Genomic DNA, 27160 nt, shown 5'->3' with positions numbered 1-27160 from the left:
TCGTGTCGAGGTGGAAAACGATATATTCTTTCCCAAGGGACCCTCGGTCACAAGGGGGCACCCGCTCAAACTCAGAGGAGGAAAATTTAGTGGTGACACCAGGAAGTATTTCTTCACAGAAAGGGTAGTAGATCACTGGAACAGACTTCCGGTGCAGGTGATCAAGGCCACCAGCGTGCTCGACTTCAAGAATAAATGGGATATCCACGTGGGATCCCTACGAGGGTCGAGTTAAGGAACTAGGTCATTAGCATTCAGACTTAATGGGGTGGGTCAATAGAGTGGGCAGACTTGATGGGCTGTGGCCCTTTTCTGCCGTCATCTTTCTATGTTTCTATGTTTCTAACCTTATCAAATGCCTTCTGAAAATCCAGATATACAATGTTGACCAGGTCACCCTTGTCTAACTGCCTATTTACTCCCTCGAAGTGCAGCAAGTTTGTCAAACAAGATCTGCCTTTGCTGAAACCATGCTGGCTGGTCCTCATCAGACCGTGTCCGTCAAGGTGATCAATGATGCAGTCCTCTTTATCAGCGCCTCCACCATCTTTCCCAGTACAGACTCACCAGTCTGTAGTTTCCCAGGTCTCCCCTCAAACCTTTTTTGAAGATCGGCGTAACATTCGCCACCTTCCAGTCCTCCGGAATCTTTCTCAATTTGATTGACAGATTGGCTATTAGCTGAAGCAGTTCAGCTATAGTCCCTTTCAGTTCCTTGATGACCCTCGGATGGATACCGTCCGGTCCTGGGGATTTATCGCTCTTAAGCCTATCAATCTGCCTGCATACCTCTTCTAGACTGACCGTTAACCCTGTCAGTTTCCCATTTTCGTTTCCAGCATATAGCCTGATGGGTTCTGGTATGCTGTGTATATCCTCTTTGGTAAATACAGACACAAAAAATGTTTTCAGTTTGTCGGCGATTGCTTTGTCCTCCTTTAGCACTCCCTTTATTCCAACGGCCCCACCGCTTCCCTCGCAGGTCGTTTCCCCTTAATATATCAAAAGAATGGCTTGAAGTTTTTTGCCTCCTTGGCTATTTTCTCCACATAGTCTCTTTTGGCCCCTTTTACCGCCTTATGGCACCTGCGTTGATGTTGTTTGTGCTTATTCCAGTTTTCGTCAGTTTTTGACCTTTTCCATTCCTTAAATGAAGGTTTTTTTGTCTCTGATTGCTTCCTTTACCTCTACAGTGAGCTACGCCGGTTCTTTGTTCTTTTTCTTCTTGGATCCCTTGTTGATACGTGGTATATATAGATTTTGCGCCTCGGTGACCGTATCCTTAAAAAGGGACCAAGCTTGTTCTAGTGTTTTTACATTGTTCATGCTCTTCTTAATCTTCTTCCCCACCATGCGTCTCATCACTCTGCCTTTGTCACTCACTGTTGTTGTGGATCCATCTCAACCACCTGGACAAACCAAAAAAACAACACAACCCAAGTGCAGTCTCACAAGAGAGAGGACACTCTCCTACCCCCTTTAAATAATACCCCTTTTAAATAATACCACTCTTATCCCCTTTCTAGGTACTCTTTACCTGAGGGCCTGAGGAGTCTTAGCCTTGTAGATTAAGGCCTCCTTGGCCCCCAGTTGCTCCGGCATTCCGAACATGTCCTACACCCCACTAGAACAGTCACCAATTAACTCCTCCTGGTCCTCTCAGGTAAACTTCCTTCGAGTCTGGTTCCAGTATCTCTCCACAAAAAATGTCCGGTGAGAAGCAAGGAAAAGAAGTTCACAATTTTTTTTTTCTTTTGCAATGCCTTCTTTTGCAATGCCTGAGTTTCAACTGTAGAAGGCACCAGATCTCATTCCTGTCACCACTTTGCAACCTGCCAGGGCCACAGGAAGGCTGCAGGGGCAGCCAGCAGGTGGCAGCATAGATCCTGGCGTGGCTCCCAGACAGGAGACCCTACAACTTAAAGGAGTAAAAACCAAAAAGAACTCAGAACATTGCAGATTTTCCTCAAAACACATACAGTCCTTTTAATTTTAGTTTAAGCAAAAACAAATGGAGGCTTCCTTCACTGACTGCTAACAAGCTTTGAAAAGCCCATCAGTGAGTGACAAAAGAGAGAGAAAAAAAAAAATTTACTGTCATGCTGCTCAGGATAGTCAGCTTTGGGTTCTGCAGACTCTGTGATTCTTTGTACAGGCTTTCCTACCTTTGGGAATTGCTCTAGCAAAGGATTTACACATGACAGTTTCAGCACTGGGGCTAGAAATTCCACAGCATGCTCAGGTCCCACATTGGATCAGAATATAGTTTTGGTGATGGCAGGTTTCTTCAGTACCAATAGTCAATGCGATGCTAAGGAAGGGGGCGTGCATAGAAGAGGGTGACAGTGGGGGTTGTATGCATGGAGGATAGTGGCACCAATGTTCATTGCGAGGAGGTGTATGGAGGATAGCCATGCCAGTGTTCAAAAGGGAGAGTAGGGGGTTGTCATCCTATGGAAGATCACAGCCCTGATGACCATCAGGAGTTGAATGAAGGAGGTGCGCAGCCACACCATTGGTTGGGTGGTGGCTTGAATATAAACTGAGATACTAATTTTTGGGCCAATTGTTTGGCCCAAAAATCTCATATTCAACTATACAGTATATAGAAACACATGTTGACTCCATTACTTACAAACCATATATTAGGTGCTAGTTTCAACATGTAACTTAATATGGTGACTACATTGGCTCAATATTAGGCCTAATATGTTTTTTAAAACTTCTATTAAAAAGAAAATAATAAGGAATGAAGGCTTTGGCCAACTTTTTTTTTTAATGCTGCAATAATCAGTCTCCATGGGGCTAATATTATACCATGGTGTTTATTAAAATACCAACTAAGCAGATAAGAAAAAACAGATATTCAGCGACAGTACCTGGATAACAGTCAGCATTGAATACAGTATCTGAGAATCAGTGCTGACGAGTGGTGCAGTCTGATTAGTTTCGCTATTCAGACAGCTAATTGGATAAAGTTAGGACAACTAACCTGTTAACTATCTGAATCTTGTTGCTAACCAAATAATTTGTGACTCTACCCAAGCCCCATCCACTTTTTGCCCTGGCACTGTCCAAGGCAGTTAGACAAAATATTCAAGAGCACTATCCAGTTAGTTCTACTCAAAATTCTGCTTGGCAATACTTAACTATTAGTAGACCCACTAATTGGACAAGTGCCTTTGAATATAAGCCAGAACAGTCTTTATTTTAGGACAAGCCAAGTACATCTATGCATCTTTATTCTAGAGCACGCCAAGTATGTGTATGGGCTATAACTAAAACAAAATATTTTTCTTGTTTAGAAGGCAGAAGAAAATACAGAAGTCAGTCTGTACAGACACATGCTTCCTTCAACCAAAGGCCACCTGTTTCAAGTCATTCTGGACCTATCCTAGAAAATCACCAATCATTTCCACAGGTCTCCACCTCTGACCATAACATAATGCAAAAGCTTCCCAATGACCAGCTTTCCTTTCACAAATCAGCCACATCTGTGTTTCCTGAGTCTGCCAAGGTGTCTGATGCAGGTTTGCAGAATGTTCAAGAAAATTCCAGAACAATATGTAGAGCCAGTGTGACCTCATCCACCAGCTCAACACTCAGCTTTCTGTTTGGAAAGAGAAGTTTTTCAAGTGCATTAGTGATATCTGGGCTCTCAGCAGCTGACGGAGGGAATACAACAGATACTCAATCATCCAGCAGCGTTAATATTATGTTAGGACCATCCACTAGAGCAATAAATCAAAGAAAACAGGTAAGGCAGCACTAATGTCTAAATAGTATTGCATTTATTTACTATATTAATTATTGAATTACTCAGTAGATTCTTAGAAAGTTGTGATATCAAAGATCACCAAAATATGGTGCTATAAAACATCAGCTTTTAAGAGCACACAGACTCCTTTCAAAATCTTCTAATAAAAGGAATGTTGGAAATAATTATGTCTGCATGTTTGTAACCACAATAATTTTCAAAAAAAAGAAAAAAGAGACAAAAAAATAGCAAATTTAACATTCAAAAAGAAAATTGAAATATTATAGACAAGTGAAAAAATATGTGGTCATGAGAGTTACCTGGGTATTGCAGATATTCTGAGGTGGTACCTGGTTAATTTAGGACAGTTAGGCAGAATTTTGACATTTACACAGCTTCGCCAAAAGTTAACAGTTATCCAGATATCACCACCAAATATTGACAGTGCCTGAGTAACTCTCTGTTCCCCCCCCCCCCCCCAACTTCACCCTGCCACTAACTGGATGGTCCTGTAGGGGTCAGATCCTCCAACAAAAAAACAAAAGGCTCCTCCTAAACAATGATCTTGCCAGATAAGACCCATTCAAGAAGATTCTCAAGAACACAACAGAAATATAAAATTAAAATTAAGAAGATTCCTCTCCATACAAACCTCTCAATACTCTCCCCAAATGAAGCAAAAAATTACCCCCTCCGATATACATGTGTTGCCAACACAGTATCACATGAGGTCAGCTGGCATCACTGTTTATTTCATTGCATCTGAGAAGGGGCTTAAGGCTCTGATTGGCCCAAATGCCTAAGGTCCCTCCCATAGGAGAAGCCTTAAGCAACCTGAGACAATCATAGTAACATAGTAAATGATGGCAGATAAAGATCTGAATGGTCCATCCAGTCTGCCCAGATGCACTGGGCAGAGGTAGGCCCGCCATTTTGTAAAAGGTAGGCCTGCCAACTAAAGAAGGTAAGTGTCCCTCCAGCTGGACTTCCTGAATAAGGTAGGGAGGGGTTGGGGGTATAGGGGGGTTGAGCAACAATGGGAGAGGGGTTCTGCTGCTGAGGGTGTAGAGGGAGGATTGTTGGGGGGTTGGGCAATGGCAGGAGAGAGTGGGCTTCTCTCCCGCTGCAGGGGTATGTGTGTGTAGAGTTGGGGGCACAGAAGACGTTGTGGGGTTGGGCAACGGCTAGAGAGAGTGGGCATCTTTCCTGCTGCTAGGGGTGGGTGTTAGGAGTTTGTGCGATGTGGCAAGACAGTAGGCATCTCTCCTGCTGATCTTTGATTTCTTTTTGTTTTTTTTGGATGCAGCTGTATTCTGCGCATGTGCTGATTCATTAAATGGATCATCTCAAGTAAATTTAGTGAGCCTACACTCTGAAAACCTCATTTGCTTGCACTGTTTTTGGAGAATGACTCAGCTTTTTAAGAACAGCTTCGACAGTGTTCCGTTGGTTTTTACTAGTGCTGCCTGATTCACGATTAAAATCGATTCACCGATTCATTTTGGGTGAATCAATTGAAATCGATTTACCCCGACATAAAATCGGCCTCCCGATTCGTTGACTGACCCTCCCCACTTGCCCTCTAAAGCAGGAGCGGCAGCGCGGGAGGCCAGCGGGTAAGCCACTTCCTGACTGACCCTCCCCACTCACCCTCTAAAGCAGTAGCGGCAGGCCAGCAAGCATTTGCTGGCCTGCCGCTCCTGCTTTAGAGGGTGAGTGGGGAGGGTCAGTCGGGAAGTGGCTTACCCGCTGGCCTCCCGCTGCTGTGCTGTCCTGTCTGTCTTCCCCAGCCTGCAATAAGATCGCTGACGCTAGTGATCTTTGCAAGCTGCTGTACGGCTTCGGAGCTTTCTTCTCTCTGCTGCGGTCCCGCCCCTTCTCTGACGCCAGAGAAGGGGCAGTACCGCCATAGAGAGAAGAGAACTCCTATGCCGTACAGCAGCTTGCAAAGATCGCTAGCACCAGCGATCTTATTGCAGGCTGCTGAAATTAGGAAAATTCATTCCGGGAGGCCAGGGGGAACACGCAGGCCTTCCAGGGGGGGAATGCAGCCTTCCGGGGGAGGGGGGTACAGGACTTCAGAGGAGATAGGCAGGCCAGCCTTCGGGGGAGAAGCAGGCCTTCAAAGGGGGGGGACAGACCTTCAGGAGGGAAAGGCAGGCAGGCCTTCGGGGGGGATGCAGGCCTTCAAAGGGGGGATAGGCAGGCATGCCTTCGGGGGGGGGATGCAAGCCTTCAAAGGGGAGGGGGCAGGCAAGCCTTTGGGGGGGATGCAGGCCTTTAAAGGGGGGTGACAGGCCTTCAGGGGGGACAGACAGGCAGGCCTTCGGGGGGGAAGCAGGCTTTCAAAGGGAGGACAGGCAGGCAGGTCAGGGGGATATAGGCCTTCAATGGGGGGACAGGCCTTCAGGGGGAGGTGCAGGCCTTCAAGGGGGGGACAGACCAGGGAAGAGGGTCCTGGTGTAGAAGTACACAGAGGGAGGGAGGGAGAGAGGTAAGGGGGGGTTCAAAGAGACATGCATATGCCAGACTTTGGGGGGGAAGAAATAATGGGTCTGAAAATAGAGGAGAGGAAGAGAGATGATGGACAATGGGATTTAGGGAGGGAAGGAACAGAAAGGGAGAAAAGTTGGACACAAGGGATGGTGTGGAGGGGGGATAGCGATACTGGATAGGAGGATAGTTGGGAAAAGAAAGGGAGAGATGGTGGACCCTGGGGTGGTGAGGAAGGAGAGAGAGATGCTGGATGAAAGGGTAGTTAAGAAAAGGTGGATCTGTGGATGGAGATGACAATAAAGAAAGATGCCAGATCTCCGGGGGAGGGAAGGGAAACGGAAGGGGAGGACAGAGATGGCTGATGGATGGTTAGAATGGAGAAAGAAGAAAGAAGGAGACCCTGGCAGCAAGTTATCAGAAGACAACCAGAGCCTTGGGACCAACAAGATTTGAATAATGACCAGACAACAAAAGGTAGAAAAACTAATTTTATTTTCTATTTTGTGATTACAATATGTCAGATTTGAAACGTGTATCCTGCCAGAGCTGGTGTTACACCACAAACGTGAGCTAGGATTTAAGAGAGAGAGGAAAAGTCTTTTGTTTGTTTACACCACAGTGCCAGTGTGGGTAGGAGAAGGCAAAGGGGGTGAAGAGGCTATAAAATAAACCCACCAGAATGTTTGAAAAAAATACCCAATTGGGCAGGAAAATTGAATCAAATCGAAAATTCAATTCAGTAGGCTGAATCGAATCTAATTTTTTTTCCCTGAATCGGGCAGTACTAGTTTTTACCGCGAAGCTTTGAGAATCTTCCCCTGAGTTACATTGGTTTGACATAGCTTGTTAAAGCTTACCTATTCTTTTTACCATATTACTTGTTATCTTATCACCATGACAACAGGGATGAAACATTCTCCTGATCACAGTAACATGGTTAAAAGACAATGAGGCGCAACATTAAGCCCCCCCAGCTACCAAACACTAGCGTAATCCCGCCCTGATAAAAAAAGTGGAGGAGTGGCTGCCATCATTAAATCAAGCTTAAACCCCCGGCTCGACTCTATAGTTCTTCAAGCCATAGAATGCATTATCTTTTCAGTAGGCCACAACAAAATATTCATCTTCATTCTAATCTACCACGCCCCCATTCACCAATGAGCGCCCTCGAAGACCTACTCTCTATCATTAACAAACTAGCGATATCCCATAAGCAGATAATAGTCTCAGGAGACTTCACAAGAACACTAACACACTTAGGCTTCTCTCTGATGATAACCTCTCCCGCACACTCCTTGGGAAAATATTAGACCTGATCTTCACCCTTCAAGGCCAAAAATTTCCACCTACACCAATACTTCCTTGTCAATTTCAATCTCCCAATCAAATATAAAATCATGCACAAGGACAAACCCAAGAAAAAAACAACACTCAATCCTGAATCTGTAAACCCCAAATCGTTCTCCACAGTCATCGCTAATCTAACTAGAGAACTAGAGCCTATGAACCACTCCCTGAAAGAGACAGCCATAGCATGGCACAAAGAAATTCAGTCGAACTATGAAAAGCTAGTAAAACCAAAACTAACCAGAGCACCAACACACCAGTAAACATCCCCATAAAAGCCTCATATTAAAGAAAAGAGAAGTGAAGAAAGTGGAAAGATCATGGCAAAAATCAAGAAACCAGAAAGACGAACTGGCTAGAAGACTATAAACTAGCCATATTTAAAGACAAAACAAGCCTACTACTCTAACCTCTTACTAAAAGCCCCAAACAGATCCAGAAGTCTATTTATACTAACAAAGAACTTCTTCACTGCATCCCAAGGAAACAACCAATCCCCACAAACAACCTTAAGACAGTGAAACACTGTTCAACTTCTTCCACAAAAAAATACAAAAAATCCTATCCAACCTTGACTCAGCTGTCAACCCTTTACAAACCACCCCTACCATTACACCACCAAACACCAACTCAAAAGCAAATACCCTCTGTCACTTTAAAATAATCTCTTACTCGGACCTGAACAAAACAGTTGATTCACAATGCCCATCAGGCTCAACCTTAGACCTCTACCCAGCTAACCTACTGCTATCTGCTAAAGAAGCCTTCCTAAACTCAATTCGCCCCCTAATCAATAAGTCACTAACATCCGGAGAAGTGTCTGCATCTTGGAAAACTGCAGTAGTCCATCCTATCCAAAAAAAACAAACAAAAAACGAACGCAGACCCATATCAACCAAACAACTTCAGACCAGTTTCAAACCTCCCATTTATATCGAAGATCCTAGAAAAAGTAATCCTACAACAACTGCAAGACTTTGCAGAAAACCAAAAAGCCCTATCAATCTACCAGCTGGGATTCAGGAAATTTCATAGTACTGAAACAGGCCTATTAGACATTATTAACAATAGCTGGAAATTCCTCGATCAGGGAGAAGATGCTCTGCTGGTTCTCCTTGACTTCAGTGCTGCCTTTGATACCGTGGATCACACTCTTCTCATCTCCAGACTTACTGACATTGACATCAGTTGCAAGGCTTTACGCTGGCTCTCTTCATTCCTAAACAACAGATTTCAGAGTATACTTCTAGAATCACACATTTCACATCCTAGACCACTCAAATATGGTGTGCCTCAAGGCGTTTTACTGTCACCACTGTTATTCAACCTATACCTCAGACCAGCGCTTAGCATTGCTTCAAAATACAACATCAAGATCCACTCATTCGCAGATGATATTCAACTCTACCTCCCCCTAGGTATGAACCAGGACACTCAAATTAAAAAACTGCAAGACTGCCTTTCCAGAATCAAAGACTGGATGACAACGAACAAACTCCAACTTAATGCATCTAAAACTGAACTCTGGATTCACAAGAAAATATGCTCCCACTGAAGGAGAATTCCTGTTGGACCCCTTCCTGAGAACTCTCGGGATATGACTACAGGACTTCAAAAACAAATCAGGCCAAGCATCATTTCAGCTTAACTTCATCTTTACAAGAACTCTGGAATAGAAACTGTTTTCTTATGTTGCAATTTCCTCCTACCTCTGCTGTTCGAGATAAGGAAGATGCATCACATAGCACAGATCTTACCACACAGCACAGAGCAGAGCTTGTTGCATGGTGTCGCAACCCCCGGACTCCTGATCACCGCAGCGAGCAGGGTTCACCGCGACCGTTACTGCTCCTAGCATGTTCCCTCCAACTGGGGAATCCTTCAGGCCTCCTAGGCAACAGCCTAGGGTAAAACAGCAAGTAAAATGTCCACAGTGCAAGCAAGCAAGGCATCCACACACACTCAAAGAGGTTCAAAAATAAAGTTAGACTTTTATTCCTAACCCTGAGTCAGGTTGCTCTGAGGTTCTTAGCAGGCTATAATATTTTCCAATACATTGGTGCAAAAAGCCAAAACATACAATGCTAGGCCAACCTGACCACGCTGGATTCACCACCATCAGAAAGACCCTTATTTCCAAAATCAAAAAGGGAAAAAGAAACACAAAAACCAAAACTATGGCTGGACTTCAATTTCTACAGCTCAGTCCTCTTCAGTTCTTGTTGCATGACCATAAACTTTTCATAAGCCAAAAGTAAACTGTTAAAGCTGGAGGGCTTTGACATTGGCTGACTGCAGTCAAGGAACTTATTTAAATGGAGTTCCTCCGTGGCTGATGTTCCCTGCAGTAGCTTATCAGAAGCAATTAGTTTCCAGCTGTGTGGAGAGGAGGTAAGCAAAAAGCTCGTAGTGAATTGTTCAAGCAGTTTAAAGTTATAAACAATGTAACAGCATTCTTCACAGCCTAGCTCTGAAAAGTGAGACAATTCTGCTGTATACCAAAAATAACTCAGTCTCAGGATTTCACCAAAAGAAACAGGTAAGAAAAAGTATCAAACACTTCCCACCTTTTCAGCTTGTGTCCATGACTTCTAACCTCTCACTAGGCTCACTGGACAAACCAAGATCCATAGCTTTCAAACTGCTTCTCAACAGTGGGTTCAGACTCTTCAGAAAGGTCCACCATCTCCCACTCTTCCCCCAGCTCATCAGCATTCAGCCGAGCAGAGAAATCATGCTACCTCTCTGGATCACGTTCCCAGTTCCTCTGCTCCTCCCACTCTCTGGGTCTCAGCTGCCTCGTTTTAACAGGCTCCAAATCATCCCTCCCTGCTCTGAAGAGAGGGAAGGGAGAAAGCTCCCTCTGCAGCTATGATAGGTCATGTGACAGCTTTCTGCTGGTTCTCTGCCTTTCTGGGAGATAGAGCTCATAAGACCTCAGAAGCCAGGAAGCTACAACAGTAGGCTTGGTAGAGTGACCTGCAGCTGGCCTGAACTCTCCCTGTCAGTCACCGTCTGACTCAACACTCTCGGTGCAAGGGAGATCAGCGCTCTCATACTCAGCAGTGCCAATCTGGTCAGCTCTCCTGCATAGGGGCTTACTGCTCTTCCTAGTTAAACCTGTGCCAAAGCTAGGAGGAGAGCTAGATTTGTCACCATGGAAAGAAAATTATAATACTTGTGCCCAGCTGGAAGACAGATATGAGGATGCAGGTGTAAGGCCTCCAGCAGTGATTCCTGTATTTCCTATATGGACAGCAGGCCAGGCATGAGGCCTATGCACTGTCTGCACAGAATGCAAAGCTTGGACATCTGCGATAAGTGACAAGGTTGTCTTTCTGACATTTGCCCACTAGAGATGGAGTAAAAGCCTCTTTGGACATCAGATAATATAGATAACATTTGAACTACAGTTGCCTTTGTCCATGGAACATCAAAAGCACAAGATGACCTGCATGTATGCAAAACCACAGCACCTGGAAGCTTCGGAAAATTCATCCATACTTCTCAGAAGAATTCACCCAACTGCTCTACACCTATGTCTTATCACGCATGGACTACTGCAACACACCTACAAAGATTGCAACATGTACAAAATGCAGCAGTTCACCTTTTGAAGAACCTGTCTATTTGTGACTCAGTCGCCCCAGCTCTGGCTGCTGTACACTGGCTACCCATTAGGAAACGTTGCATCTTTAAAGCTCTTACACTAGCTTTCAAATTCTTCAATAGAATGGTCCCAACCTACATGGCAAAAAAACTAACAATATACATCCCTAACAGACCCCTGTGATCACAAGCTGAGAAAAGATTGTCCACCTAACCAGCACGAACCCTCCTACTAGAAAGTGCCAGCAAACACTTCTACTCACACTTGTTACCCAAATTATGGAGCGCAATCCCACCAACCATTAGATCACTGACAGGCTTACTAAACTTCAGGAAAGCAGTAAAAACCCTTTTTACCTGACTCTTGCAAACATGTCCCTAACCTCTATTTCTACCTCAACAAAATTATTCTGCTGTACTGAATGTGATATCCACTTGACTTACAGGCAGAATTAAGTCTCGAGGTGCACACTCGGTGCAAAACTAAGCAAGATCTTATCTCTCTACTACATATACCCAAACCATAAATGGCAAAAACTGTCCTATACTTCGAATGTATTGTAATTCTAGCTGCTTTACTTATAGGGCCTATCGGTTGCCATGCTACTGTGCTCTGCCCCCAAATCTTGTATTCATCTCTCCATACACTTCATAAAAATTATCCCTGTGCTGCTGCTCTTCCCTTTAATCTGCTGTTCTGAATATCTTATATGTGAATTTGCATCCTTGTTGCCCATCATTCGCCATGCTACTGTGCTCAGAACATGTACTACTCTTCATCCTTTTGATTAGTTATTCTGTCTATCTACTGTATATGAAGTTGTAATCTTGTTGCTAAACCTTCTACTTGTAACCCATTCTGGGCTCTTTGGGGAGGATGGGCTAGAAATTAGACTAAATAAATAAATTGAGATTACCCAGTCTCACGACTACTAATACCAACCATACAGACATGGGCCATACAAAGTATGGGAAATGCTCAGTATGTACGCATTTTATAGAAACCACAGATTTCATACATCTGGACAGTGGAAAACACTCATCCAGCTGTAACACATCATGCATGATATACATCATGATCTGCTCATACTCTCTTTTGTACGTTGGTAAAACCAAATGCATGGTCATAACTAGGATTATAGAATACCGAAGCAACATCAAGAGAGGAATTGGAATCACTCCATTAGTTGCACATTGGGATACGAAAAAGCACAAAATAGATATTAAATTTCTGTTATTTAAAACCATAAAAAACAATCTGAGATGACATGCTGATTTACAAACTTTACATCCAAATGGTCTAAACACTGAAATACTGTATTCTTATGATTCATTCCTGATCTGCATGTTTACTCAGGGTATCCTTTAGAGTCACTTTAGAGTCCTTTAGAGATACTTTTCTTCCAACTTTCAGTTTAAAGAATATGTTCTCCAACCCTTGGATTCTCATCAACATTAATGCCAATTTGTTTCTTACCACATAACCACATATGTTGGGCCTTTTTCTCTTTCTCTCTAAACATTTTTTTTCTCTCTTCATACCACAGACTCAAATATCTCCCCACTAACATCTAGAGTTCCCATTACACTGCTTTTCTTCCCCCTCTCTTTCATTTTTTCACCATCATCTTCTATTATCACTTTTTCTATTATATTTTTTTAATCTCCTTAAGCTTAATTGCTCCTTACACTTTTAAGCCTTTCTGCTCACTATCCCCTGGGCTTTTTCAGGTGCCCGTTTTTTTTCCTATGGACACAGATTATAATGCTATACCCCTGTGCATTTATTGAAGGTAGACAATAATTTTACTCTTAGAAAAATATATGAAAACTAGTATTTCGGGTGCTAGAATATATGTCTGTATGTCTTTATTTCTGTCTCTCTCTCTGTCCTGCGGTCTTTCTTTCTGTCTGTCTCTCTCCCTGGCCCCCTTTGTCTGTTTGTCTGTCTCTCCCTGTCCCTGTGTCTTTCTTCTTTTCTTTCTGTCTCCCTTCCTCCCGCTGGTGCTAGAATATATTTCTATCTTTCTTTCTGTTTCTCTCCCTACCCCTGTCTTTTTCTTTCTGTCTCTCTTCCTCCCGCTGTCTTTCTTTCTGTCTCTCTCCCTCCCTGGCCCCCTTTGACTGTCTGTTTTTCTCTCTCCCTGCCCCTGTCCCTGTGTCTTTCTTCCGTCTCCTTCCCTACTTCCCTGTGCAGCAGCTGCAGCATTCCCTCTCCCTCCATTTCCCTGTGCATCATCATTTTTTCCCTCAGTCTAGCTTCTCCTGCCCCTCCTACACTCAGTACTTTAAACTTCGGCCCGGCCTGTAGGTCAGAGGTTTCTCGGGCTGACCGCCACCTGCTGCTGGTGGCTCCGTGCTTGGCCGCCGCAGCCTGCAGCTGTCAACAGCCGCCACGGCCTGCAGCCGCCGACAGCCACCGTGGCCGACATCTGCCTCGGGGGGAAGAGAGAAAGAGAGAGAGATTCGCGCGCATGCGCACTCCTACCTGCGGTGCCCTACAGCTCACAGAAAACAGGAGCACGCAGGTGGGAGTGCACATGCGCGGCTTAGAGTTTTATTATATTAGATATCTTTCATGAACAGCATATCTTTAGTACTGGATTGTAATGCAAGCTAATTAGCCCATTGTTTACTAAAGAAGTATTAAACATACTCTAAACAGAAATACTATTACAGTCTTAAAGAAAGATAAATCCTTAGGTGCAAACTAGATATTCATACTAAAAGATAAAATCAAAATCCTTTTCTGACCCATAAAGCTCTGAAAAAGCTGTATCTTGAGATCAAAGATTATTCTTTAAAGTTAAAACAAAGCAGGCCTCAAAGATAGGAAGAGAAATCCTATAGTCCAACCCCTCCACATTCCACAGATAGCCTCTATGGCAAATGGTCTAAAAAGTAATCAAGATAAACAAAAGCCAGAGGCACCCTACCAGTAGAAGGAACAAAGAGGAAAGCTAAGGATCAGAAAGGTCAAACTGCACATTTTGTCCACAGGTGTTACGGAGAGCTTTCCGAGACTCATGAAGCTTGATGACTACTATCCAGTGTCGCTCATCCACATTAGCACTAACAATACTGCCAGGTACCCCTGCAAACGTGTCAAAGTGACTTTGTGGCTCTGGGAAAGAAGGTGAAGATATCAGGTGCACAGGTGGTATTTTCATCCATCTTCCCTGTCAAGGGTAAAAGCTAAGGTAGAGAATCTACCTGGAGATGAATGCTTGGCTACGTGGATGGAGTTGTCGACAGCATTTTGGCTTCCTGGACCATGGGATGATCTTCCAAGGGCTGCTGAGCAGGAATGATGTGTCTTTGCCAGCAGGTTGGCTAATCTACTGAAGAGGGCTTAAACTAGTAGTGATAGAGCAGAGTGATCAAAGCTCCCAGGTGAGTATAAGCCCTCAGGTAAGTAAATCACTGAATACCTCTATACAGATGGGAAAAGGGGACAATGTTTGGAAAGTAGGATGCTCAAAGTATGGGAAACAAGATTCTGTGATGGAAGAAGAGGAGTTGGATAAAGTGGCGATCACAAAGACATGGTTCACAGAGAACCATGACTGGTATGTAGTTATACCTGGCTATAACCTGTTCAGGAAAGACAGGGTAGGAAGATAAAGAGGAGTTGCATTATATGTTAAAGATCATATTAAATCCACACACTTGTAGGATCTGCGGGGCAAGGAAGAGACACTGTGGATTAATTTAGAAAGAGGGAAATAGGCTAACTTGCTCTGCGTGTGGCCAAAACTTGCTCTGCGTGTGGCAGCACAGTGGAGGGAAGGGAGACCAGATCATTCTCACTGTACCAGGAACCCTCCATCTTGCCTGCAACTTTGGGCGGGAAACCTCGCCCCTTTTTCTCCCCAGCTACACTGTCTTCTTCTCTTCAGCACTTTAAAGGGCTAACTTGATCCACGTGTGGCCAGAATTCAGCAGCACAGTGAGGGGGAGACCAGATCGTTCTCACTGCACCAGGAACCCTCCATCTTGTCTGCAACTTCCACCCACCCGCTTTTCTCCCCAGCTACACTGTCTCCTCTTCAGCCCTTTAAAGGGCTGCCAAACAGGTGGGCCTCTCCTGCCGGTGGGCCACACCGAAGGGCCCTTTGTGCAGCCCTTAAGGCCGTTCGGACAGACCAAGGGGGACCAAGCAGAACACCATGTCCCAGCACCCACTAGAACTTCCCCACACACCAGAACACAAACTAATCTCCCTGGCTATTGTCACACCCGCACTCCTGAGCTGCGTCGTGAGCCCCCAGATCGTGATAAAATCTCTGGCCCAGCATGTCCCTTACCATTAAGGGACCCTTCAGGACTTTACCTGGTTTACTACCAGCTTAATAAGGGAATGCAAGTGAAGAGTCTGAGTCAGAATTCACTAAATACTAGCTTTATTTTAGCCACTAGTCTCATAAAGCAAAATGCAGGCTTCAACCTGGTAGTTCGAAGAAAATCATTCTCTTCAGGAAATCATAAGCTTCTCATACAGAGACAAAACTCCAAATCAAGTGTCCATGTTTGTAAGTGAAGAATTTAAACACAGTCCCCTGCTTCTGGACTTTCTTAGTAGCATATAACACAGTCCTCTTTACCAGAGCAGTTAGTTTCAAAATGTAGGCTTAGAACATTTACTTAGCTGTTTATTCCCCAGTACTACTACCAGTCTGTGGCCAGGTGAAGAACAGAAAGAAAAAAAAACCCTCCCAGCAAACTGGTTAACAAAAAGTAGGCAAGCATGTCACATGGCTTCACTCCAGCCTAACTCTTCCTCAAACAAGCTGTTGTTCTATAAGCAGGCATAATATTCAGAAGCACAGGTATAGTATGGAAAACTTATCACAGCTAGCAGGGAAACATATCCAAACATTTGTTAGACTCAAAATCAAAGCTTTCAGGAACAAACTTCAAGTTCAATTTTGAAGGAGAGAAGTACAAATCTCCTCAAAAGAAAACTACAGCTTCTCTTGTGGCTCAGAGACTGCAGGCAGAAAACACAGCACATATGTCTCACTGCATTTCTATGTCAGTGGGAAAAGCCTCAGGTCCTACCAGACTCTCCTGGGTGTCCATAGCTTCCCCTGAGTCTTGCTCCCAACTTTCAGAGGTATAAACCAGCTCCTCTGCATCTGTCATCTGCCAATCAGTTTCCCTAGCCTCCTTAGGCTGGGGAGAGAAAATCTCCCTTTCTCTCTGGCTCTTGTCAGCTTCAGTTTCCCACTTTCCAGCTTGTCTCTCTCCTGCTTGCCTCCCTATTGCTCTGCACTGCCTCATTTTAAGCTGTGGAGACACTCCCCCTAAGCCTAGGTGGGGGAAGGGCCTTCCACACACTGGCTTGTTCCATTTAGCTACATGCAGGTTCCTTTCCAGCCCTGGCTCTTACAGGGACAGGCTGCTGAAAAGGTGGTAATCTCTTGGCAGGGTTAGTAACAGGTTTAAACTGAGTACAGCTTTCCAGCCTGTCCTTTTCCTGCCATTCCTCATCTGTTGCAAACTCTGTCCCAGCAGTAGTCATCTAATTCTATGGTCTGGGATTCTACTTGATCAGCTCTCTTGCATCGTGGTTTAGTATATTTCCTCCCTATCTCTGGGACAAAACCCGGACCGGACATGGGTTTGTCATAGACAAAACCTGAAATGGACTTGGGTTTGTCACATTATAGGCCTTTTCACAATTACAATGTGCTTGCACATCCCAACGGTGATGGGCCAGGGTAGATATGGAGATCCAGGGAAAAACTACCACAGGAACACAGCTAAGACTAGAACTAGCTACCTCCGAAAAATCCCTATCCTACAAAAAAGTCCTCTGGCATGCACACTATCTGCTGCCACAATCAACGCTAGATCGGTCATCAATAAAAATATTATTTTAACAGATGCCATCACTGAAATCAATGGGACATTCTCCTGATTACAGAAACATGGTTAAAAGACAATGAAGGTACAACGTTAGATGTACTATGCCCTCCCAGCTACCAAGCTCTGGCATTTTCCCACCCTGATAAGAAAGTTGGAGGAGTGGCTGCCATCATCAAATCAAATCTAAACCCACGACCTATCGACTCTATAGTCCTTCAAAACCTAGAATGCCTTATCTTTTCAGTAGGACACAACAAAAAAGCCATCTTTATTCTAATCTACCGCACACCCCATTCACCAATGAGCACCCTTGAAGACCTGCTGGCTATCATCAGCAAGCAGGCGATATCTCATAAACAGGTAACAGTCTCAGGTGACTAACTTTCACGACTACCCTGCAGTCACAGGTGCACCATAAGACTTTACAAGAACATTAACAGATCTAGGCTTCTCCCAGATGGTAACCTTTCCCACGCACACCTTGAGAAACATATTAGACCTGATCTTCACCCTTCACCATGGCCAAAAAAATGACCAACTACACTACTACCCCAGTACCATGGTCTGATCACATCCTTGTCACTTTTGATCTCCCAATTAAACACAAATAAACCGTGCATAAGGACAAACCCAGAGTAAAAACAATATTCAGTCCTGACTCTGTAAACCCTGAATCCTTCTCCACGGCCATTACCAACCTAATAAAAGAATCAGAGCCTATGAACAACTCCCTAGAAGAAGCAGCCATAGTATGGCACAAAGGAATACAAACATGCTACGAAACACTAGCAAAACCAAAACAAATCAAAGCACCAAAGAGAAAACCCTTTGGGAAAAACAATTGGAAGTCTATAAATTAGCCATCTTGAATGAAAAACAAGTCTACTACTCTAACCTACTACTGAAGGTTCCAAATAGATCCAGAAGGCTCTTCACATTAACAAAAAAAATTTCACTTCGGCCCAAGGAAACAGCCAATCCCTACAAACAAGCCTAAATAATGAAATATTGTCAAACTTCTTCCACAACAAAATATAAAAAATCCACTTTAACCTTGACTCAGCTGTTAACCAATCACAAATCACCACTACCATTACACCACCAAACACCATCCCAGCAGCAAACACCCTTTGTCAATTTAAAACTATCTCTCATGCGGACCTGAACAAAACAGTTAACTTACTATGCCCATCAGGGTCAACCTTAGACCCCCCTGCCCAGCAAGTCTACTGATCTCAACTAAAGAATCCTTCCTAAAGTCAATTCTCCCCCTGATCAATGAGTCACTTACATCCGGAGAAATACTTACGGCCTGGAAAATTGCTGTGGTCTGTCCCATCTTAAAGAAACCGAACGCAGACCCAGATTAACCAAGCAACTTCAGACCAGTCTCAAACCTCCCATTCATTTCAAAGATCCTAGAAAAAGTTGTCCTATAAGACTTCATAGACAACCAAAAAGCTCTGTCAATTTACCAATCAGGATTCAGGAAATCCCATAGTACAGAAACAGTCCTATTGGATATTACTGATGATTGTTGGAAATTTCTCAACCAGGGAGAAGGTCGCTGCTTGTCCTCCTTGACCTCAGCGCTGCTTTTGATACCATCTACCATACTCTCCTCATCTACAGATTTACCAACATCAGCATCGGTGACACGGCATTACGCTGGTTCTCCTCATTCCTAAAGAACAGATCACAAAGTGTACTGCTAGAATTGGACCTCTCACGTCCTAAACCACTCAAATATGGCGTGCTGCTCTTCAACTTATACATCAGACCAGTGTTTGCAAACTTCAACTAAATGCTTCCAAAACTGAACTATTTTGCATTCGCAAGAAAAGATGCACCCACCCACGCCCAGTCTTCTCCTGGGATAACTTGACCCTCAGCGTTATGAATCAAGTACGCAGCCTTGGAATCACCCTAGATGCAGACCTATCACTAACAATCCATGTCTCACAGGTAGTAACGACCTACTACTACCTGCGCCAGCTTAAAAAAATTTGTTCCTACTTCTCTGAAGAATTCACCCAACTGCTCTACGCCTATGTCTTATCACGCATGAACTATCTGCAACTAACTTACATAAGAACATAAGAATTGCAGCTGCTGGGTCAGACCAGTGGTCCATCATGCCCAGCAGTCCACCTATACGGCGGCACCCAGGTCAAAGACCTGCCTCACCTGCATATATTCCAGTTTAGCAGGAACTTGTCCAACTTTGTTTTGAATCCCTAGAGTGTGTTTTCCCTTATAACAGACTCCGGAAGAGTGTTCTAGTTTTCTACCACTCTCTGGATGAAGAAGAACTTCCTTACATTTGTACGGAATCTATCCCCTTTCAACTTTAGAGAGTGCCTTCTCGTTCTCCCTACCTTGGAGAGGGTGAACAATCTATCTTTATCTACTAAGTCTATTTCCTTCAGTACCTTGAATGTTTCAATCAAGTCCCCTCTCAGTCTCCTCTTTTCAAAGGAGAAGAGGCCCAGTTTCTCCAATCTCTCATCGTACAGCAACTCCTCCAGCCCCTTAACCATTTTAGTCGCTCTTCTCTGGACCCTTTCGAGTAGTACCATGTCCGTCTTCATGTATGGCAACCAGTGCTGGACGCAGTACTCCAGGTGAGGGCGCACCATGGCCAGGTACAGCGGCATGATAACCTCCGATCTGTTCGTGATCCCCTTCTTTATCATTCCTAGCATTCTGTTCACCCTTTTAGCCGCTGCCGCACATTGCATGGACAGCTTCATCGACTTGTTGATCAGAACTCCCAAGTCTCTTTCCTGGGAGGTCTCTCCAAGTACTGCCCCGGACATCCTGTGTTCGTGCATGAGATTTTTGTTACCGACATGCATCACTTTACACTTATCCACATTGAATCTCATTTGCCATGTCGATGCCCAATTCTCGAACTTAATTATGTCACATTGCAGATCTTCACAATCCCCCTGTGTCTTCACTACTCTGAATAACTTCGTATCATCCGCAAATTTAATCATCTCACTCATCATACCAATGTCCAAATCCTTTATAAAGATGTTGAAGAGCAAGGGTCCAAGCATCGAGCCCTGCGGCACCCCACTGGTGATGCTCTTCCAGTCCAAGTATTGTCCGTTTACCCCCACTCTCTGTTTCCTATGCTCCAGCCTGTTTTAAATCCACGTGAGTATTTCACCCTCGATTCCATGGCTTGCAATTTTCTGAAGTAGTCGTTCATGTGGAACCTTGTTGAACGCCTTTAAATTTAAATATACAATGTTGACTGGGTCGCCGTTGTCTATCTGCCTGTTTACTCCCTCGAAGAAGTTCAAGTTTGTCATACAAGATCTGCCTTTACTGAAACTGTGCTGGCTGGTCCTTATCAGAATGTGTCCATGAAGGTGATCAATGATGCGGTCCTTTATCAGTGCCTCTACCATCTTTCCCAGTACCGAGGTCAGACTCACCGGTCTGTAGTTCTCCCCGCATGCCTTTTTTGAAGATCGGTGTAACATTCGCCACCTTCCAGTCTTCCGGAATCTTTCCCGATTTGATCGACAGATTGGCTATTAGTTGGCTCTTCTATAACATGCAATTATATTTTCCCCCTTACTCTTTCATTCTATATATAAGCTCATGTAAACCTTTTCCTTTCTCTTCTTATATTTTAAGTTCTTGTAAACCGTGCCGAGCTCCACTTCCGTGGAGAGGATACGGTATATAAACTTAAGGTTTAGTTTAGTTTAGTTTATCACAGAGATTGCAATGCGTGCAAAATGCAGCAGTTCGTCTACTGCCTAACTTTTCATGACCCCATTGCTCCAGCTCTTTCCGCAGTGCACTGGCCACCCATCCAGAAACATTGCACCTTTAAAGCTCTCAAGCTTTCAAATTCTTTGACTGAACGGTTCCATTCTACATGGCAAAAAACTAGCAATCTATATCCCCAACTGACCCCTCCGATCACATACAGAGAGAAGATTATTCACCCCACCAGCACATACCCTCCTTCTTGAAAATGCCCGTAAACTCTCCTACTCACACTTCCAACCCAAATGGAACACAATCCCACCAACCATCAGATCACTGACAGCTCTACTAAACTTCTGGAAGGTGGTAAAAACTCACCTCTTTACCTGACTCTCTCAAAGACCTCTTAACCCCAGCAAAATCACTGTTTGTGCTCTCCCACTTCACTTGCACGCACCTGATTCCAAACTACACAAGATCTTGTCTTCCCACTACGTGTACCTTCTCCAAGAGTGCCTTAAAATTCTCCTTTGCACTAAATGTATTTGCCCTATGCAATGAATGCTATACTCATATTGCTTTATCGTTTATTGCCTTATCGTTATTGCCTTTTCTATGTGTAAATTTGTAACTTGGTTGTATGTAAAATTGTAACGCGCTAGAAAATCGCGCTAGAAAATAAATAAATAAATGGTGAATATATTTACATTGGTGTGATTGTTGATGTTGATTGGGGTATCCCTATTGCGGGTTCTTCTAGAAGTAGGGGGATTCTGGATTCTCTACAAGGAGAATTGTTCCAGCAGTTGGTAATGGAACTCACACGGGGAAAGTGTTTCTGATGCTACAGTGGGTGATTATCTGGCATCCAGTGATCACTGCATGGTACGGTTTAATATTAAGATGGGAATAGAGTGGGCTCATTCAAAAGCAAAGGTTCTAGACTTTTAAAAAACTAACTTTGTTCAGATGGGGTTTACGTCAAGGAATTATTGTCTGGATTGGAACATTTGGAAGGAGTGGAAATGCGATGGGCAAAACCGAAAGGAGCAATGTAAGGAGGAGGAAAAGAAGGCCACTTTGGTTCTCAAAAGTAGTAGCTGAGAAGGGAAGGAATAAGAGGTTAGCTTTCATAAACTACAAAAGATCGCAGGAAGTGATAGGGGAGAGGGAGGGGAGAGAGCGAGAGTCCTGTATCTATGCAGGTGAAGATCTTACCTATGAGACTAGAGGTGAAGATTTTACTGCAACATAATAGAAAGGTGTATCAGTGGAACAGGATGTAGACCAGCATCTCTTCATACAAAATTCAACTATGGACTACCCCAGTCTGCAAGAACAATAGAATTTCATTAAACCCTACTCAGCCAGAACTTAAGCAATTCAGATAAGAAAATTCAATCAGATTACTTCACCCAGTACACAGAGGGAATTAAAAGACTGGACTGCTCTATGATTGGATGCGATGCCAGAGACAGAGCCCCTGAGTTCCTGCCTTAGGACAATTGTTCCTGGATTCTGATGCATCATGGGTCCAGTTTTCAATCCACCCACATGCTCCACTTTCTTCCTCTTTTCCCTTGTATCACAGCACTGGACATTCTCTTTTCTTCTGAGGATCATTGCAGCTTCAACCATGTGCTCAGCTCAGCTTCTAGGCCCATGCAGTCTTTTCTACTACCAATTGTGAGCAACATTTGAACCATGTAAACTAGTCATTCTGTTTTAGCAATATTTTGTCTTGTGTGGCACTATTTTTCCTTGCTCTATCTACCTGATTTTACAATTAATTCTGCTCTATAATAAAATTTTAGTTTGATTGCAAATGCTTTGAATCTTGGTCTTTTTAATATATATATTATAATACATTTTTATTATAGAGCTATGTTTTAATCAAGCGAGCTTCTTTCCCCATATTAATATTTCTTTATAAATTATATTCCTCTCTTTGAGAGTGATATACCCCCTCTTTTACAAAGGTGCGCTAACCGACTAATGCGCTCTAATCGTTAACGCGTAAATAGACTAACATGCATGCATTAGCGTTTAGCATGTACTAAATCGATTAGCACGTGCTAATCGGTTAGTGTACCTTAGTAAAAGAGGGCCATAGTTACTGGTAGAGATTTATCCTAATAAATCCATCCTTTGAATAATAATCATTAACAAGTTCATGGCTGAAGTGCCAGAAGTGGGACTGGATGGGATGGGTAGTGTTTGTGAGAAGCTAGCTAAAATAAAGGTAGACAAAGCGATGGGGCTAAATGGTATAAATCTGAGGGTGCTGAAGGAACTTAGATAAGTTCTGGTAGCTCTGCTGACTGACCTTTTCAATGACTCTCTAGAGTGGTACCGGAGGACTGGAGAAGGGCGGATGTGGTCCCTCTCCACAAAAGTGGACATAAGGAAGAAGTAGGGAATTACAGGCTGGTAAGTCTAACTTCTGTGGTAAGCAAATTAATGGAAACACTTTTAAAACAAGTGGTCAAGTTTCTGGAATCCTATGGATTACAAGACCGGAGGCAACATGGATTCACTAGAGGTAGCTCTTGTCAGACAAATCTGATCAATTTCTTTGACTGGGTGACCAGACCAGTGGTGTATTTAGATTTTAGCAAAGCCTTTGACAGTGTTCCAGAGTCAGATGTCTAATAAACTGAGTGCCCTTGGGATGGGTCCCAAAGTGATGGGCTGGGTCAAAAATTGGTTCATTTGAAAGGAAACTCTGCAATGAGAGGGCATAGGATGAAGTTATGAGGTAATAAGCTCAGGAGTAATCTAAGGAGATACTTTCTTACAGAAAGGGAGGTAGAGGGACTGGAAGAGGGTCACAAGTGGTGTTCCGCAGGGCTCGGTGCTCGGGCCACTACTATTTAATATATTCATAAATGATCTAGAAATAGGGACGACGTGTGAGATAATAAAATTTGCAGACGACACCAAACTATTCAGTGGAGCTCGGACTAAAGAGGACTGCGAAGAATTACAAAGGGACCTGAATAAACTAGGGGAATGGGCGACGAGATGGCAGATGAAGTTCAACGTTGAGAAATGTAAAGTACTGCATGTGGGAAGCAGAAACCTGAGGTACAACTATACGATGGGAGGGATGTTATTGAATGAGAGTACCCAGGAAAGGGACTTAGGGGTAATGGTGGACATGACAATGAAGCCGACGGCACAGTGCGCAGCGGCCGCTAAGAGAGCGAATAGAATGCTGGGTATAATCAAGAAGGGTATTACAACCAGGACGAGAGAAGTTATTCTGCCGTTGTATCGGGCGATGGTGCGCCCGCATCTGGAATACTGCGTCCAATATTGGTCGCCGTACCTTAAGAAGGATATGGCGATACTCGAGAGGGTTCAGAGGAGAGCGACACGTCTGATAAAAGGGATGGAAAACCTTCCATATGCTGAGAGATTGGAGAAACTGGGTCTCTTTTCCCTGGAGAAGAGGAGACTTAGAGGGGATATGATAGAGACTTATAAGATCATGAAGGGCATAGAGAGAGTAGAGAGGGACAGATTCTTCACACTTTCAAAAAATAAAAGAACAAGAGGGCATCTGGAAAAGTTGAAAGGGGACAGATTCAAAACAAATGCTAGGAAGTTCTTCTTTACCCAACGTGTGGTGGACACCTGGAATGCGCTTCCAGAGAATGTAATAGGGCAGAGTACGGTACTGGGATTTAAGAAAGGATTGGACGGTTTCCTGCTGGAAAAGAGGATAGAGGGGTATAAATAGAGGATTTCTGCACAGGTCCTGGACCTGTTGGGCCGCCGCGTGAGCGGACTGCTGGGCATGATGGACCTCAGGTCTGACCCAGCAGAGGCATTGCTTATGTTCTTATGTTCTTATGTTCTTAGATGTGTGGAATAGGTGGTGGACATGGTAGAGACAGAGACTGTGTCTGAATTCAAAAGGACCTGGGATAAGCATGAGGGATCTCTCAGAGAGAGAAAGAGAGAATGGTTACTGTGGATGGGCAGACTGGATGGGTTATTTGGCCTTTATCTGCCATCATGTTTCTGTGTTTCTAAGTTTCATCTGGATTTTCTAAAATTTACAACCAGCAAAGTATCTATAACTTTTTAGAACATTATCCTATTTGAATGTCACTCATACACATGCCATGCAAACACCTTTTATTCCTTGGATCCAAGGCTCGTTACAGATTCAATAATTATTAAAGCACATAGAGAAGATTTTAACAGACTCCCCCTTTCTCTCTCTTTGTAATGGCATGCATTACAACTAGGCCAGAAGTCAGAGGTCCTTCTACCCAGTTTCTTAGGCCTACCAGTTAATAAAAATTGAACAAAGGAAAAGCACAAAGTTATTTCTGAACAAGGGAAAATAATCTTTTAGTTATAATACCAAAATGGATTCCTAGTATATTTTAATTCTTTTTTCTATGTTCTCTCTATAACTCAGCAAGAAACATATATTATTCTTACAAATCTCTCACTATTCATGTCTAATTTTGTTTTCTGGATTTTTACTTAGGTATTTACTTAGGTATTTGCTTTTTACATTACATTACATTACATTACATTACAGATTTCTATTCCGCTTGTGCCTTGCGGTTCTAAGCGGATTACAATTTAAGAGACTGGACAAATTCAGGAATATTACAGTACATAGAATCAGGAATGTATCAAGTTACAATTGTTAGTCTGGAAGTTTCCAGGAGAAATTTGGAGTATGTAGTAGATAATCGTAGGTTGATGAAGTGAGTTGTACAATGTTTAGGTATATTTATGGAGGGGTGTTCGTGTGTGTAATTTCTAGTGCTATGTTGAGGTTAAGATGAAGGAAAGTGTTTTTTGAAGAGATGAGTTTTGATTTCTTTTCGGAATTCTTTTATGTCTATTGATTTGATCAGTAGATTGGAAATGGTAGTGTCAATTCTTGCTGCCTGAGTGGCTAGAAGGCTGTCGTATAGTTTCTTACGTCGTGTACCTTTGAGAGGAGGGTAAGTGAATAGGTTTTGAGTTCTCCTTAGTCTGTGTGAGCGATTACGGTGTAGTCTTTTGTTTAGGTAGCTGGGTGCCGTTCCGTGTGTTACTTTGAATAGTAGACAGTAGAATTTGAACTGGGATCTTGCTTTTATTGGTAGCCAGTGTGAGTCAAGGTAAGCATTTGTGATGTGGTCAAATTTGCTGAGGGAGTAGATGAGTCTGAGGGCTGTGTTCTGAACTGTCTGTAATTGTTTTATCATGTAGTTTGGGCATGATAGGTAAAGGCTGTTGCAGTAATCTACTATGCTTAGTACTAGGGATTGAACTACTATCTTGTATTGATCCTTGATGAAGAATTTTCTTATTTTTCGTAGATTACGCATTGTGAAGAATGCTCTTTGGATGATTTTGTGGATTTGGGTCTGCATTGTGCAATTTCTGTCTAGTTGAATTCCTAGGATCTTGAGTGTGCTTTGCATTGGGTACTTGATTGTGTTTAATTCCAGTTCTGTGCATGATGGGTTTTTTTCCTTCTCTAATAGTAGGAATTTAGTTTTTTCCGAGTTCAGTTTCAGTTTATGACTTGACATCCATTTTTCTATCTTTTCCATTATTATTTTCAGGTGGTTTGTTGATAAGGGGTCTTGTATGTTGAAGGGGATGAGAATTGTTATATCATCCGCATAGCTGAATGATGTTGTGTTTAGGGCGTCTAGGGTAATGCCGAGGGATGCTATGAAGAGGTTGAATAATATAGGAGATAGTGGCGATCCTTGTGGTACTCCACATGGGTTTGACCATGGGTCGGATAGATGCTCTTTTGACTTGACTCTGTATGTTCGAGTTTTAAGGTAGCCTTGGAACCAGTTGTGAACATTACCAGAGATTCCTATTGCGTCTAATGTCTGGAGTAGTGTGGGGTGGTCAACTAGGTCAAATGCGGCAGAGAGATCGAGTTGAATGAGAAGTAGTTTGTTTCCTTTGCTAAGGTGTTGTCGGGCTGTGTCTAATAGTGATATCAGTAGAGTTTCTGTGCTATGGTTAGATCTGAATCCAGATTGGGATGGATGCAGTATGTGATGGTCTTCAAGGAAGTTGGAGAGATATTGTGCGACTAGGCCTTCTGTTAGTTTGATGTATAGTGGGATTGAGGCGATTGGTCTGTAGTTTGTAGGATTGTCTATAGGACCTTTGGGATCTTTTAGGATAGGAGTAATTATGATTTCTCCTAGTTCTGGTGGGAAGTGACCTTCCCTTAGTGTAGTTTGAAGCCATAGTGTGAGGGTGGCTTTAAATTTGGTGGAGGCTGTAGTTAGTAAGTATGGGGGACAGTTGTTCAGGTCACATGATGATTTGCTGTATTTTTTGTAGAGCTTGTCCACATCT

General features: G+C 43.4%; 1 protein-coding gene across 1 annotated transcript in view; it reads left to right on the top strand.

The window, feature by feature from the left end:
• Positions 1–27160, top strand: part of PCNX2 (pecanex 2) — a 1104481-nt gene that overhangs the window by 1056517 nt on the left and 20804 nt on the right. The window contains 1 exon segment of the mRNA XM_033937641.1: positions 3306–3757. Coding sequence (XP_033793532.1) covers positions 3306–3757 — 452 coding nt within the window.

Source organism: Geotrypetes seraphini, chromosome 3 (assembly GCF_902459505.1).
Source record: "Geotrypetes seraphini chromosome 3, aGeoSer1.1, whole genome shotgun sequence".
NCBI lineage: Eukaryota > Metazoa > Chordata > Amphibia > Gymnophiona > Dermophiidae > Geotrypetes > Geotrypetes seraphini.
This window is presented reverse-complemented; position numbering and strand designations above follow the sequence as displayed.